General features: G+C 60.5%; 2 protein-coding genes and 1 non-coding gene across 4 annotated transcripts; 2 read left to right on the top strand and 1 right to left on the bottom strand.

Annotated features, from left to right (window-relative positions):
* Positions 1–782: 782 nt before the first annotated feature.
* Positions 783–8,041, bottom strand: PCGF2 (polycomb group ring finger 2). Of its 2 annotated transcripts, none has more exons than XM_036398739.2 (10): positions 7,891–8,041; positions 5,187–5,361; positions 4,885–4,981; positions 3,814–3,869; positions 3,304–3,354; positions 3,020–3,128; positions 2,754–2,802; positions 2,531–2,647; positions 1,904–1,984; positions 783–1,599 (listed from the first exon to the last, which is right to left on the bottom strand). In XM_036398739.2, the coding sequence occupies exons 2-10, from the start codon at positions 5,296–5,298 to the stop codon at positions 1,273–1,275; spliced, it is 999 nt and encodes a 332-aa protein (XP_036254632.1). In that variant the 5' UTR covers positions 5,299–5,361; positions 7,891–8,041; the 3' UTR covers positions 783–1,272. The 2 variants fall into 2 exon arrangements, with proteins under 2 accessions (XP_036254632.1, XP_036254631.1); XM_036398738.2 differs by lacking the exon at positions 7,891–8,041 and adding an exon at positions 5,550–5,917.
* Positions 8,042–9,854: 1,813 nt separating this feature from the next.
* On the top strand, positions 9,855–9,928 carry TRNAN-GUU (transfer RNA asparagine (anticodon GUU)). Its single transcript has one exon. It is a non-coding gene; the product is annotated as a tRNA-Asn (tRNA).
* Positions 9,929–11,205: 1,277 nt separating this feature from the next.
* Positions 11,206–14,504, top strand: PSMB3 (proteasome 20S subunit beta 3). Its single transcript, XM_036398741.2, has 6 exons — positions 11,206–11,358; positions 11,617–11,801; positions 12,356–12,463; positions 13,217–13,394; positions 13,708–13,802; positions 14,399–14,504. The coding sequence occupies exons 1-6, from the start codon at positions 11,356–11,358 to the stop codon at positions 14,445–14,447; spliced, it is 618 nt and encodes a 205-aa protein (XP_036254634.1). The 5' UTR covers positions 11,206–11,355; the 3' UTR covers positions 14,448–14,504.
* Positions 14,505–14,531: the final 27 nt, after the last annotated feature.

The following is a 14,531-nucleotide window of genomic DNA, read 5'->3' on the forward strand; positions in this document are numbered from 1 at the left end:
TCCCCAACCTTTGGGTGCCCCCAAATTTTCCTGGAGCTGTCAGGACTTTGGGAAGAGAAAATAATCCAGGGGATTTGTGCTGCCACCTCCAAGCTGGAGGAAAATACCCCCAAAACCCCCGAATTTACTGTGCAGAAGGGCAGAGCCCACAGGGAAAGCAAAGAAATCCCCCAAAAATGCTCAGGATGGGATCTGGGAAGAGCTGGAGCTGCTGGAGCTGGCAGCTATGAGGTGGAGTGTGAAACCCCGGAAAAAAACACAAAAAACCACAAAAAAAACCCCCAAAATGGGAAATAGAATCCTGCAGCAGAGCCCGGGGAGGCTGGGGGGGTGGTTGGGAGTTTTGGGGCTTTTGGGGTTTTGGGTTCTGTGCTTGGCCCTCACCTGTGCAACCACGGCCCGGCGAGGAGGAGGAGGAGGAGGAGGAGGAGGAGGAGGAGGAGGAGGAGGAGGAGACTTGAAGACTTCCGGGAAAAGCGGGAATGTGGGAATGGAGGAAAATGGGAATGTGGGAATTTGGGAATGCGGGTATTTGGAAACATGGGAATGTTGGAAATGCGGGTATTTGGGAACATGGGAATGTTGGAATTTGGGAATGTGGGAATTTAGGAATTTGGGAATGTGGGAATTTGGGGGTGTGGCAGCTCCCAGCTCCGGGGGTGGGATGAGGGAGGGGCCTGCATCTTCCACAAGTCAAACTCAAACCTCAAAGCCCCCCAAAAAAACCACAAAACCAAACAAAAAGCAAACAAAAAAACAAACAAAACCAACCCAAAGCACATTTAAAAATATCCGCCGCCATTTCTGCATCTTCTCCGCGTTTTTAAATTAGAAAATAATTCCGTAGAACTCTGCTCTGTCCCTATGTACACACCCACTTTTATAGAGGTCTGCAGGGGGTTTCAGGAATCCCTGGAGGGGTTTTAGGAATCCCAGGAGGATTTTTAGGAATCCCTGGGGGTTCTTAGCAGTCCCTGGAGGGTCTGCAGGAGTTCCAGGAGGATTTTTAGCAGTTCCAGGAGGATTTTTAGCAGCCCCTGCAGGGTTTTTTGGAGTCCCTGGAGGGGTTGGAGTCCCTGGAGGATGTCCAGAGTCCAGGAGGGTTTTCAGACTCTCAGAAAGATTTTCTGGAGTCCCAGGAGGATTTTTCGGAATCCCAGGAGGATTTTTTGGAGTCTCAGGAGGATTTTTTGGAGTCCCAGGAGGGGTTTCTGGAGTCCCAGGAGAATTTTTCGGAGTCCCAGGAGGGTTTCCAGCAGCCCCCGGAGGTTTTTAGCTCAGGGCCGAGCCCACGCTGCCGTTCAGGGCGGTTTTGCGGCCGCGGGCGGGTGGCACCGGGTGGCAGCTGGGTGGCAGCGGGTGACAGTTCGAGGCGGAGCCGTTCAGGGCATGCCCGGGGGGGCCGTGCCCGGGGCCGGGCAGAGCGGGGGGCGATGCCAGCCCTGGCGGCGGTGCCAGCCCGGGGCTCTGCGCTTTGTCGCTGCCTGACTCACACTCAGAGGCGCCGCTGGTGTTGGTACCCTCGGATGGCAGCGCCGGGCACAGCTTGAGCCGCTTGCAGGAGGGCTGGACGCGGTACTTGAGTGCCAGGGGACCGCTCTGGGGACACGGGGCATGGCTGGCAGTGCGCAGGGACACCGCGGGGACACCGGCACTGCCACACCCCTCACCCCCCCACCAATCCCCCGCTCTGGGATTTGTTATGGGAAAAGCTCCCCCATGACCAATTTTCCCACTTTTCCCCAAGGACAGATTTTTTCCAGGACTGATTCCCTGTTTTATCCCCCCAAACCATATTTTTCCAGTTTTCCCAGTCTAGATATTCCCAGTTTCCCCAGTACAGGTTTTCCCAGTATTCCCAGCACAGCTTTTCCCAGTTTTCCCAGTTTCCCCATTTCCTCACCCTCCTCCAGGGGTAGATGTAGGCAATGTCCATCAGGGTGTAATATTCCTTCAGGGGCTCATCCTCGTAGAGCACCTCCACCTGGAGAAGGGAAAGGATGGATCGAAACCCCAGGAAAAACTCCAAGTAAGGATGGATCCAGACCCCGGGAAAGGAGGGATCCAAACCCCCAGAAATTAGGGATCCAAACCAAGGGAAAGGAAAGATCCAGACTCGGGGAAAGGATGGATCCAGCCATGGGAAAAAGAAGGCTCTAGCCCCAGGGAAGGGACAGCCCAGAAGGAATATTTGGGACAAGCAGGGATCAGCAGTGGATGCAACACTGAGGGGACAAAACGGCCCCTCCGAGCTGAGCTGAGCGTGGCAGAATCCCGGCAGTGCTCCCCGAGCATTCCCGAGCACTCCAAAGCATTCCCGAGCATTCCCAAACATTCCCAAACATTCAGAAGCACTCCCAAACATTCCTGACCATTCCTGAATGTTCCTGACCATTCCCAAACATTCTGGAATGTTCCCGACTATTCCCGACCATTCCCAAACAGACGGTCCAGAACGTTCCTGAGCATTCCCAAGCATTCCCAACTATTCCAGAAGGTTCCCAACTATTCCAGAAGCCCAGCTGCTTACCCGGTACTTGCTGGGCACGTCCATCTTGTTGCGCAGGAACTTTGCCAGGTGCAGCACGGTCATGGCCGCGGGGCAGCGCAGGAACCGCAGCCCGGGGCTGGGTGGGCACGGCGGTGCCTGGGGAGGGACAGCTCTGGGGGACCGGGTCTGGGGGGACCCAGGCAGCTGGGCACTGAGGACTCTGTGCCACCACAGTGCCACCACTGTGCCACCCCTTGCTCACCTTGTCCTTGTCCAGGTCCCCGTTCTCCACAGCACCTTTCTGGTCCTCCCTGGGGAGGGACATGGGACAGGGATTGGGGAAAGGTGGATCAGGGATGGCACTGCTGTGATCTGGGATCACACTGGGATCAGGGATGGCACTGCTGGGGTTCCAGATGGGGACAGGGAGCTGTAGGTGGTTCCAGGGCCCCAGGCAGTACCGGGAGCCCAGGTGGTACCGGAGCCCAGCCATATCGGAGCCCTGGGTGGTACCGGAGCCGGCCGTACCTGCAGTCCCGGTGGAACTCGATGGACAGACTGACGATCTCGTCCTCGGGCCCCGTGCCCTGGTCCTGCTCAGCCACCTCGCCACGGTCCTCCTGTGAGCCCAGGGGAACTGCGGGACAGGGACACGGGCTGGGATACTGGGACACTGCAGCACTGGGACACTGACAGTGTGACACTGACCCTGTAACACTGACACTGACACTGTGACACTGACACTGACATTGTGAGATTGACGCTCACACTTGTCATTGTGACATTGAGACCCTGTGACATGTGACACTCACCCTCGGCCACTGGGTACGCAGAGTAGAAGTCGCGTCTCCTCTTCATCTCATCTGTGGGAACAGGGACAGGGATGGGGACAGTGACAGGGACAGGGACAGGGACAGGATGGGGACAGGGACATGAGTGGGGACAGCACCACAGCTGGGGCGGGGTTAACAACAAGGGGCACAGGGGACATCCCAGAATGCCCAGGGAATTCCCGTGGGAGCTCCAGCAGGAGCCATCCCATAAACCCCAGAGTGGCACCCAATCCTGAGGGATTTTGGGTCCCCACACCCCAAATCCTGAACTTTTCCCCATTCCTGAGGCACTCAGAGCAAATCCACAGCTCCTGCTCCCAGACTGTCCCAAAGTTTGGGATGGGTGCCGTGTGCATGTGTCCTGCTGTCCCTGTGGGAATGGGAAATCCCTGGGAAGATCCTGGGAATTCAGGGGGATGGGAGTGAGTTTCAAACACCCCAAATTCCCAAATTCCTAAATTCCCAAATTCTCCCCATCCTTGGCTGTACCTTTGAAAAGCCCTGGGACCAGCTTGTACACGATGTCCTGGAGGGTTTTGTCCGACCTGGAGGGGGGGAAACAGGAAAAGTGGGAGAAATCAGTGGGATTCAAGAGCAGTTTGTGCCCTGCACCTCCAGGCACAAACTTCCCCCAGCTCCCCTCTGGGTTTCCCATCCCAAACCCCAAATACTCAATTCCCCATCCCAAATCCCTCAAACCCCCAGTTCCCCATCCCAAAGCCTCAGATCTCCAATCCTCCATCCCAAAACCCCCAAACCCCAGTTCCCCTCCCAAATCCCCACTTCCTTATCCCAAGGCCTCAAATCTCCAAGTTTTTCCAGGTTTTCCCCAGTTTTCCCCCATGGTTTTCCCAGTTTTCCCACTTTTTCCCAGTTTTCCCCAATTTTTCCCACATTTTTCCCCACCTTGGCACCACATGGAGGTGCCACCACCCCCCAGGGCTCGGGGGCAGTGGCGGCTCCGTCCCTGCAGGCAGAGACAGAGACTCTGGAGGAGTCATGGGAGTGTAAATATTATAGCAAGCCAGAAAAAATGGGGAAAAAAGGGAAGAAAGGGATGGATGGATGGATGGATGGATGGATGGATGGATGGATGGATGGATGGATGGATGGATGGATGGACCGATGGGGTCCAGGATCTGCGGGAAAGGACACAGGGCACCCATCCCGCCATCTTTCTGCTGCCACACACATGTCACCAAGTGCTCTTCCCTCCGTGGTGGCATCTCCCCCTGTCCCTACTCCCCTCCCACCTGGAGAGCTCCTCAAATCCCCTCTGCTGCAGGATTTAGGGTCAGGAACAGAGCTGGGCAATGCAGGGGTGGGGACAGCAGTGGGACTGGGATGGAGGTGCCACAGGGATGGGGACACCAGTGGGACCAGGATTGAGCTGCTCCTGGGCTGGCAACAGAGCCCCAGGGTCCCCCTGCTCCAGGTGCTTGGGGCTGTCCCCTGGAGCAGGGACAGGGCGTGAGGGGCCCTGCGAGCCCTCTGAGTCCCCTGAGCCCCCCGAGCCTCCTGAGCTCCCCAAGCCCCCCCAGAGGAGCCCCCCGCGCTCACCGGATGCTGAGCAGGGGCCGCGTTTTGTGCACCTGCACGTCGCACATGGGGCAGTACTTGTTGGTCTCCAGGTAACGAACAATGCAGGTTTTACAGACTGTGGGGACAGAGGGGCCCTCTGTGAGCAGGGGGACAAGGGGACAGAGCCCCTGGGACCCCCACACCAGCGTGGGGACAGGATCCCTGCCCAGTGCAGCCCCCCGCAGCTCCACGGGGCCTGGCACAGGGTGGGCACTGTGGGACGGGTCACTGCGGGGTTTCGGGGCACCCAGGGGACCCCTGGGGACACGCGGGACACTCACAGGAGTGCAGGCACTCCACGATGGTGGTGGCGTCGATGAAGTAGCCGCCGCAGAGGGCGCACATCAGGTGCGGGTTCAGCTCCGTGATCTTTATCCGGGTGGTCCTGTGCATCTTGGAGCAGCCCCAGGGCGGATCCTCCGTGCGGGAAACCCCCGCGGTCCCTTCGGGTGGGACCTGCAGGGACCGCGGGAGGGGACACGGTGTCACTTGTCATTCCCAGCACTGCAGCCACCCCCGGCTCCAGGAGCTGCCGAGCCCCCTCTTCCTCACCCCTGGCTGTCCCTGGGTGTCCTCAAGTGGGTCCCCAACACGCTGGGACACCTCTGAGCAGTGACAAATCCTCTCTGTCAGCAAACCCTCACCTGTGGCTGTGCGCACACACCCCCCCAAAAAAGTGCATTTTGGGTTGGCTCCATGGAAAAGGCATTTCCAGCAAAAATTCCGTGGGTTTTCCTACAGAAAATCCCCAAGCCCGGTGTCGGGCACCTCCCCCGGGCAAGGACACCCAGCGGTGCCCGGTGGGCGCCGGTGACACCGGGAGCTGCCGGCGCTTCCCCCGGTTCCAGCGGGAGCCGCCGGAGCGCGGGATCGCCGCAGTTTCGGTGTTTCCATGGCAACCCCGACACTTGGAGAGCAGCCGGGATATTGTCACTGCCACCCGAGGCCAGGCGACAGGCGGCGAGGAGATGAGCGGGGCACGGCGGCGGCAGGGCCGGGGCACCGGCGGTGGCACCGCACGGCTGCAGGGACAGGCGTGTGACACACGGGGACACAGAGAGGGACACACGGTGACACACATGTGACACACAGGGACATGCGTGTGACACACAGGGACACACAGAGGGACACACAGGGACACACATGTGACACGCAGGGACACGTATGGGCTACAGTACACATGCATTAGGACACCAGCACCAGGGATGGGGACACTGCTGGGATTGGGATGGGGGTGCCACAGGGATGGGGACACTGTTGGGATATTTCAGGGACAGGATGTCACTGGGACTGGGATTGGGGTCCCACAGGGAGGGCACACCATTGGCCCTGGGATGGAGGTGTTGCAGGAGTGGGGACACCACAGGGACACCATTGGGACTGGGATGGAGGTGCCACAGGGAGGGGGACACCATTGGGACTGGGATGGGGACACCACAGGGATGGGGACACTGCTGGGACTGGGATGCTGCAGAGATGGGGACACCACTGGGACCGGGATGGGGACACTACCGTGCTGGAGGGGCAGCAGCCAAGGGGGGTTCAGGAACCCCGGGGAGGTTGGGAGGCCCCAGAACCCCCTCTCAGCCCAGCCCCCCTCCCCCGGGTCTGCCCCCAGCCCCAGGGGATGGAGGGGGACCCGACCAGCCCCTCCCCGTGTCGGGGGTCCCGCGGTGCCCTGTCCCCGTCACCCCCGCACGGGACCGCGCAGCCCCGCCAGACACCGGAGAGCCACGGCTGCATTTTGGGGGGGATTTCGCCGCTTTCGGTGCTCGCAGCCGTCAATGGCGGCCCCGGGGCTCGGCGGGAGGGGGGAGCCCGAGCCACCGGCGCGAACCGGTTCTAATAACCCGGGCGATAACGGCCGCGCTTTCCCGTGCTGGGGAGAGGGGGAACAAAGCCCCGGCCGCAGTGCCCGGGACCGTCCCGTCCCGCCGGTGGCTCCCGCACCCCCGGCCGCGACTTTCGGGCTCTTTTGTCTCCGTGGGTGGTGGCCCGGCGCGGTGTTCCCCCCTCCCCGAAGCCCCCGGGCCGGGCACGGGCGGGGAAGGGCGTTTCAAAGTCACCGCCAACTCGGGCCCCCACCCCCGGGACCCCCGGCGGCGGCGGCGGCGGGCGTGGGGCTCGGGAAATGCCTCGGGACGGCTCCCCGGGCACGGCCCGGGCCTCGCACGTCGCCCACGGGGCCCGGAGCGCCGGGAACGCGAGGGGACAGCCCCGGGAACGCGAGGGGACAGCCCCGGAGCGCGGCCCCGCCACCCCCGGCAGCGCCCGCCGGGACCCCCCCACCATTCCCGGCGTGCGGGACGCGGCACCGGAGCTCCGGGAATGGGGAGGAAGCCCCGCTGGACACGAGTGACCACAGAGCGTGTGGGGACAAGGACACGCTACACGGCACCGGGAGCGGCGGCGGGACGGGACCGCGGGGCGTGACACCCGGGGGACACGGACACCGGGCGGGACATGGACACCGGGGGGACACGGACACCGGGGAGGACACGGATACCCGGGGGTGGGCACTGACAGACGGGGGACACGGAGACACGGGGTGGCCTCGGCCACGCGTGCCCCGCGCTGTGCCCGGGGGGTGCCCGGCCGCGCCCCCGGCAGCTCCCGCCGCCTCCGGGGCCGCACGGCCCGGTGGGGCCGGGGGTGGGGCGGCCCCGGTGGCCCCGGGGCGTCCCCTTTGTACTCGGGGCCGGCTGTCAGCGCGGCCCGGCCCCTCCGCCCGCCCCGGGGGGCTCCCGCCGCGCCCCCCCGGCCCCGGAGCGGTCCCGGCGCGCCGGGCGCGGTGCGGGGGCGGCGCGCCCCCTCCCCCCCCCCCCCCCGGGGCTGTCGGGGCTCCGCAGCCGCCGCCGGTGCGGCCGGGGGGGTCCCGGGGCACAAAGCGGGGGCGGCGGCGGCCATCGCCATCTTTGGGGCCGGCGGGGCGGGGGGACCGCGGCAGGGCCCGGGCCGGAGGGGGGCACCGGGGCCGGTCCCTACCTGGTGGCGGCGGCAGCGGCGGCCCCGCGGCCGCCCCTCCGCTCCCGCGACTCGGCTCGGCTCGGCTCGGGCGGCGCTGCGGCCGCGGCCCTTTTATATTTTTTTTTCCCTCCACTCTCCCTCTCCTTTTCTTTTTTTTTTTTCCTTCTTTTTTTTTTTTTTTTTTTTCCTCCTTCCTCCTCCTTTTTTAAAATATTTTCCTCTTTTTTTTAATTTTTTTTATTTTTTCCCACCTCCAGCCGCCGCCAGGCCCCGCCCGCCTCACGTGACCTCATTCCTTTGGGGGGCTGCGGAGGAGGGAGCGAGGGGCCGAGATTGGGGGGACCCCCCCGGAACCCCCCAGCCCCAGTGATGGCGGAGATCCCCGGGGGGGAAACGAGAAAGCCCCCAAAACCGCTGGAACGGCCCCAAAACGCGGTGCCCGGTGGAAGCTCCGGGCGCGGTGTCCCCCCACCGGGGACCCCGTTCGGGACCCTCGGGGGAAGGAAAGGGAAGAGGGGAAAAAAGAAAGAAAAAAAAAATACAGAAATAAAAGGAATTTCAAGAGGGAAAATGGAAAATTGGAGGAGTGGGACGGAAAAAAAAGGGGAAAAAATAGGAAAAAAATAGGGGGCAAATGAAAGAAAGAAAAGGAAATGGGAAAATGAGAGGGGGGAAAGGGAGGAAATAAAAGAAAAGAAAGAAAAATAGAGGGAAATTAGAGAAAAGGAAAAAATGGAAAAGAAGGAAGGAAAAAGAAGAAAAACAGGGAAATTAGAAAAAAGGGGGAGATGGACAAGAAGAGGGGAAAGAGAGGTGAAAAAACTAAGGAAAATAAAAATTAGGGAAAGAAAGGGAGAACGGGAAAATCGGGGAGAAAGGAATGGAAAAAAGGAAGGTAAGAAAAAATGGAGGGAAATTAGAGAAAGATGGAAAACGATAGGGAGAAGGAAGGGAAGAAAACCGGGAAAATGAGAGGGGGGGAAAAAAGGGAAAAGGAAGAAAAAAGAACAGGAGAAAAGGAAAGGAGAAAAGAGGGAAGAACAGTAAGGAGGGAGAGAAAAAAGGCAGGAAAAGAGAAGAGTGAAAAAAAAAATAGAAAAGCCGGGAAGGAAATAAAGGAGGGGAAAGAGGCAGGAGGAGGAGCGGGAGGCGCTGAGCGAACGCGGCTCTCACATGCCCGGGATTACCGGCGGCTCCCCGCCCTGCCCGCTGCCGGCGCTCGCAGCCCGGCCCCGTCCCGGTGGCCCCGTGCCCGGGGGTTCCCAGTGAGCCTCTGTCCGTGCCGCTGTCTCGGTTCCCGGGATCGCGGGGTCGGTGCCTGCTGGAGCTGTTACGAGTGCCGGTCTCAGTGCTCGGTTGCCCCGGTTCCGGCGTCCCGGTGCTGGTTCCAGTAGGGCCGTGGCCGGTGTCGAGTGTCCTGTGCTTGGGGCCAGTGTCTGGTGTCCTGTTCCCGGTGTCCGTTGCCGGTGCCTGTCCCCGTTCCCCATTCCCACTGTCCTGTTCCCGGTATCCTGTCCCCGTATCCCGTTCCCGGTGTCCCGATTCCATTACCGGTGTCCCGTTCCCGTTCCCAATGTCCCATTCCCGGTATCTCGTTCCCAATCCCGGTATCCCGTTCCCGCTCCCGTTCTCGGTGTCCCGGTCCCATTCCCGGTGTTCTGGTATTCCGGGTGTCTCGTTCCCTTTGCCGGTGTCCCGTTCCTTGTGTCCCGGTATTCCCGCTGTCCCGTTCTCGTCCCCGGTATTCCGTTTCCATTCCCGGTGTCCCGTTCCTTGTGTCCCATTCCCGGTGTCCCGTTCCCCGTGTCCCGTTTCCATTCCCGGTGTCCCGTGTCCCGTTTCTATTCCCGGTATCCCGTCCCCGTTCCCGGTATCCCGTTTCCATTCCCGGTGTCCCGGTATTCCCAGTATTCCGTTTTTATTCCCGGTTTTTGTTCCAGTTTCCGCAGTGAGAACCATGTGCGCGAGCACCTGCCAGCACGGTCTCTGTGGCGCAATCGGTTAGCGCGTTCGGCTGTTAACCGAAAGGTTGGTGGTTCGAGCCCACCCAGGGACGGGCCGTTCCTTTTCCCTTTTCCCGGGAGGGACGGAACCGGACACGGAGAGCGTTCCCTTGCCGGGCATCCGCTCGCAGTGGTCCCTCCGACGTGGAAAAGCGGCTCCCGGTGCCCCCAAAGCATCCCCGCTGTGCTCCCACGAGGACGTTTTGGGACATTAAAATCGCACCTGTTCCTGTTTCCATCCAAATCCCGTATTTTGCCTCAAAATTAAACTGAAGGGACTCCCAAGGGTGCCAGACCGAGCTTACCCTCTCTGAAAACTCCAGTAAATTCCATTTCTCTGCCCTGAGACGATGGAATTCCAGAACTGCCGGAATTCCTGTTCAACCCCGGGCACGAGGCCACGCTGGGATCGATTCCGGGGATTCTCCCCTGGCTCTGGCCGGGGCTGCTCCCACAGCCGGAACGCGGGCTCCGGCTCCCGCCAGGTACTTTTTGTGACGGAAAACCCCTCAAAAACCCCGCACTTTAAAAATAGGATTTAAAAATAAGATTTAAAAATGGGATTTAAAACCGCAGCGGGTACGGGCCGGGCTCTGCCTGCCCATCGGGGCCGGGATGTGCCGTGACCCCAGAGTGACCCCAACCCCCCCACCCCGTGCCGGCGCTTCCCGAGGAGATTTTTGGGAGAATCCCCTTTGGATCGGCGAGCTCGGGGCTGTGTCCCCACCCTTGGAGATGCGGCTGTTCTCCTGATGGATCCAGCTGTGCCCCGATTATCCAGCTGTTCCCCAATCCAGCTGTGCACCCATTGATCCATTTGCTCCCCATTGCTCCAGCTGTTCCCCCACTGATCCAGATGTGCCTTCATTTATTCAGCCCTGCCCCGATCCATCTGTTTCCCCATTTTTCCAGCTGTTCCCATTTATCCGGACATTCCCATTTTTTCCAGCTTTCCCCCATTTTTCCAGCTGTTTCCCCATTTTCCAACTGTTTCTCCCTTTTTCCAGATGACACCCCTCCCGCACTCCCGTCATGCCTCGCGCGCTCACTGTGACTCGTCACTTTCCCGCCCCGCCCACCCTCCCCTGCCTCAGCCAATCACCTGCGCGCGCCCCAGCCGCTCCCGCCAATCCCCAGCAGCCTCCGGCTCCAGGCGGCGGCGGCGGCCAATGGCGAGCGTGGAAGGCGAAACCACTGGCGGCGGCCACCAATGGAAAGCGTTGGCGTGAGAGCGGCGGTGGCAGTGACCAATGGAAAGCGGTGAGGGCGGGACCAGCGGGGCCGGCAGCCAATGGGAAGTGGTGAGGGCGGGAGCGGCGGCGGCGCGGCTGGGCCGGAGCGGGGCCTGGGCAGAGACCGAGCCGGGAGCGGAGCGGAGCGGAGCGGAGCGGGCGGGGGCGGTGCAGGGACACGGCGGTGACACAGCAGTGATAGAGCGGTGACAGAACGGTGACCGAGGGGTGATTGAACAGCCGCAGCCATGGTGAGACCCGGCACGGCACCTCCGGGGCCCGGCACAGTGCGGGGGAGGCCGCTCCGTGAGGGGAGGCCCGTGGGCAGCGGGGCAAGGAGCGGCCGGGGCTGAACCCCAGCTCAGAGTGGCAGTACCGGGGGGGCCGCGGGGGCCGCTTCGTGAGGGGAGGCCCGGCAAGGAGCGGCGGGGGCTGAACCCCAGCTCGGGGTGGCGGTACCGGGACACCCCGGAGGCCGCTCCGGTGCCCTGAGCCACCGCTCCGTGCAGTCGATCATGTCGTACAACGGCGGGGCCGTGATGGCCATGCGGGGCCGGGGCTGCGTGGCCATCGCCGCGGACCGGCGCTTCGGCGTGCAGGCGCAGACCGTGACCACCGACTTCCAGAAGATTTTCCCCATGGGCCAGAGGCTCTACATCGGCCTGGCCGGGCTGGCCACGGACGTGCAGACCGTGTAAGTGAGGGCCCGGCAGGGCTGGGGATTTGGGTTAATGGGAATTAACGGTGCCGATGCTGCTGTGCCTGGTTCTGCTGCTGGGAGAGGTTTGGAAATAAAGCAGCCTGATTGGGATCACATCGCTGCTGGAGTTGGGATCACATCACTGCTGGACCTGGGATTTCACTGGTGGAGTGGGGATTTCACTGCTAGAGTTGGGACTTCACTGCTGGAGTTGGGATTTCACTGCTAAAGTTCAACTTGCACCGCCAATATTGAACTTTTACTGCTAAAACAGAACCTTCACTACGAAAATTTAACTTTAACTCCTAAAATTCACCTTTCACTGCTAAAATTCAATTTTAACTCCTAAAGTTGAACTCTCACTGCTAAAATTCCACTTTCACCCCTGAAATTCATCTTTTCCTCTCGCAGTTCCAGCTCAGCTGCAGCAGCAGCTGTGTGTGCAGCCCTCGGTGCTGGTGTCTGTCAGCAGCAGAAGCAGCCAGGCCTGGCTGAGGGGAAGCAGCAGGACCCTGCTTTGCTTTAAGCCCAGGTCTGATCTCTTGCAGGGCCCAGAGGCTGAAGTTTAGGCTGAACCTCTATGAGCTGAAGGAAGGGAGGCAGATCAAGCCCCAGACCTTCATGAGCATGGTGTCCAACCTGCTCTACGAGAGGAGGTAAAACTGAAAAGCTGCAATTTCTGTGTGGTGCCAGAGAGGGCTGAGGGTGCTGGAGTGGCCAAAGGAGCCTCGATCATTTCCTGCTGCCACCACCGCCTCCCTGAGCAGGTTTTTGTTCTCTTGGGGTGACATTTCCTCCCCAAATTCAAACAGAATCAGTTGTCAAAGCAGAACGAACTCCTCCTGCTTCAGGATGGTCTGCTATGCCAAAACCATGGCAGGGCTCTCCCTGAAAGCAGCTGTGGGATGGTTTCTGTGCCAGGAAAACATTTCTGAGGATGTGGGACTGCACCAGGGCTTGGAATGGGGACAGCTCTGGGCACTGGAGGGAATGGCTGGGTTGGAAATTCAGGGAAGGGAGGGTGAGCTCTGTGAATGGGGATCCTGAAGCTGCCAGAGCTCCAGGAGCGTTCGGACACTGCTGCTGGGCACAGGTTGGGATTCTGGGAATTGTCCTGTGCTGAGATGATCCCTGTGGTCCCAGAAGAGCAGGGTGATCCTTGTGGTCCCTCCTGGCTGTCCCTGTCCCTAGGGCTGTCCTGAGCCCAGCTGGGCTGGGAATGGTCATGATCCCAAAGCTGCCAGAACTCCAGGAGCATTCGGACACCGCTCCTGGGCAAGGCTGGGATTTTGGGGAATTGTCCCATGCCAACATGATCCTTGTGGTCTCAGAAGAGCAGGGTGATTCCTGAGGTCCCTCCGGGACTGTCCCTGTGCCCAGGGCTGTCCTGAGCCCAGCTGTGTCCCCAGGTTTGGTCCCTACTACACGGAGCCGGTGATCGCGGGGCTGGACCCGCTCAGCCACGAACCCTTCATCTGCTCTCTGGACCTCATCGGCTGCCCCATGGTCACTGACGACTTCGTCGTCAGCGGCACCTGCTCCGAGCAGATGTACGGGATGTGCGAGTCCCTGTGGGAACCCGACATGGTCAGTGGGGCTGGGGTCATCTGGGATAGCCTGGGGTCACCTGGGATAGTCTGGGGTCACCTAGGGTCCCCTACCTGGCATCTCCTGGGATCACGTGGGATAGCCTGCGGTCACCTGGGATCTCCTGTGGTCTGTGGATTCAGGAGTTCTCCCTTCTGTGCTCACTGGAGACGCTGAGCTGGGGAGAGGCTTCATTCCAAGTGTGCCTTGTGCAGCCTGAGAGAGAAAGCTTGCAGGGTTTTGGGGGGTTTGGGTGAAATTTCTGGGAGGATGTGCAGCCCAGGTGAAGCCCTGTGCTCCCTCTGTACCCCAGGAGCCCGAGCACCTCTTCGAGACCATCTCGCAGGCCATGCTCAACGCTGTGGACAGAGATGCCATCTCCGGGATGGGCGTGGTGGTGCACGTCATGTGAGTGCTGGGGCTCCCGGGGACTGGGCAGTGCCTTCACTTCCCTTCCTTCCCTCAGGGATCCCCAAATCCAGGGGCTGGGCACTGCCTTCCCCTCCCTCAGCGATCCCCAAACCCTTCCCTTCCCTCAAGGATCCCCCAAATCCTGCCCCTCCTCAGCCAGGCTCTGTTCCTTCCCAGGGTTTGATTTTTGCTGGTGCAGTTCCTTGCTGGAGCCAAGAAATGACTCATGGAGTTTGAGTCCCTCTGCTCAATTCCCTGTCTGCATTCCCATGGGATTGAGGATGGAATCCTGGAATTTTGAGTCCTGCTGCTCAGGGATTCCGTGGTTGCATTCCCATGGGAATGAGGAGCTCTGCCCCTCATGGATGCAGCATTAACTCTCACCTCTGTCACCAGCTGCCTTTGGAAAATCCCATTTTGCCCCTGCAGCACCCCAACCCTGGGAACTCCCCACAATGAAGGGTTTATTGATTGTTGTCACAACCACCTGAGCTCCTGCCTGTGCACCTGGGACTTGCCAAGGCAGAACAAGCTCTAGGAAGGGTTTAAACCTGTGTTTAGCAGTAAATAATCTCATCTTTTTCCCTTTCCAGAGAGAAAGACAAGATCACCACCAGGACCCTGAAAGCTCGCATGGATTAGTCCAGCCCAGCTGCTCTGTGTCACTCGGGACTTTTTAAAATAAAACTCTGCCCTGAACTTCCCTTTTGGTGCCTTTGAGCAGGG

Source organism: Molothrus ater, chromosome 27 (assembly GCF_012460135.2).
Source record: "Molothrus ater isolate BHLD 08-10-18 breed brown headed cowbird chromosome 27, BPBGC_Mater_1.1, whole genome shotgun sequence".
Classification (NCBI taxonomy): Eukaryota; Metazoa; Chordata; class Aves; order Passeriformes; family Icteridae; genus Molothrus; species Molothrus ater.

What these genes read in the sequence shown, in the direction of transcription:
- PCGF2 (XM_036398738.2), bottom strand. Translation starts at nt 5,603, where the DNA reads ATGGAGCCAACCCAAAATGCACTTTTTTGGGGGGGTGTGTGCGCACAG. An exon ending in GTGTGTGCGCACAGCCACAG is followed by an intron (nt 5,362 to 5,549) that starts GTGAGGGTTTGC and finishes CGGTCCCTGCAG; the next exon opens with GTCCCACCCGAAGGGACCGC. An exon ending in CGTGGAGTGCCTGCACTCCT is followed by an intron (nt 4,982 to 5,186) that starts GTGAGTGTCCCG and finishes CTGTCCCCACAG; the next exon opens with TCTGTAAAACCTGCATTGTT.
- PSMB3 (XM_036398741.2), top strand. An exon ending in GCCACGGACGTGCAGACCGT is followed by an intron (nt 11,802 to 12,355) that starts GTAAGTGAGGGC and finishes GATCTCTTGCAG; the next exon opens with GGCCCAGAGGCTGAAGTTTA. An exon ending in CCCTGTGGGAACCCGACATG is followed by an intron (nt 13,395 to 13,707) that starts GTCAGTGGGGCT and finishes TCTGTACCCCAG; the next exon opens with GAGCCCGAGCACCTCTTCGA.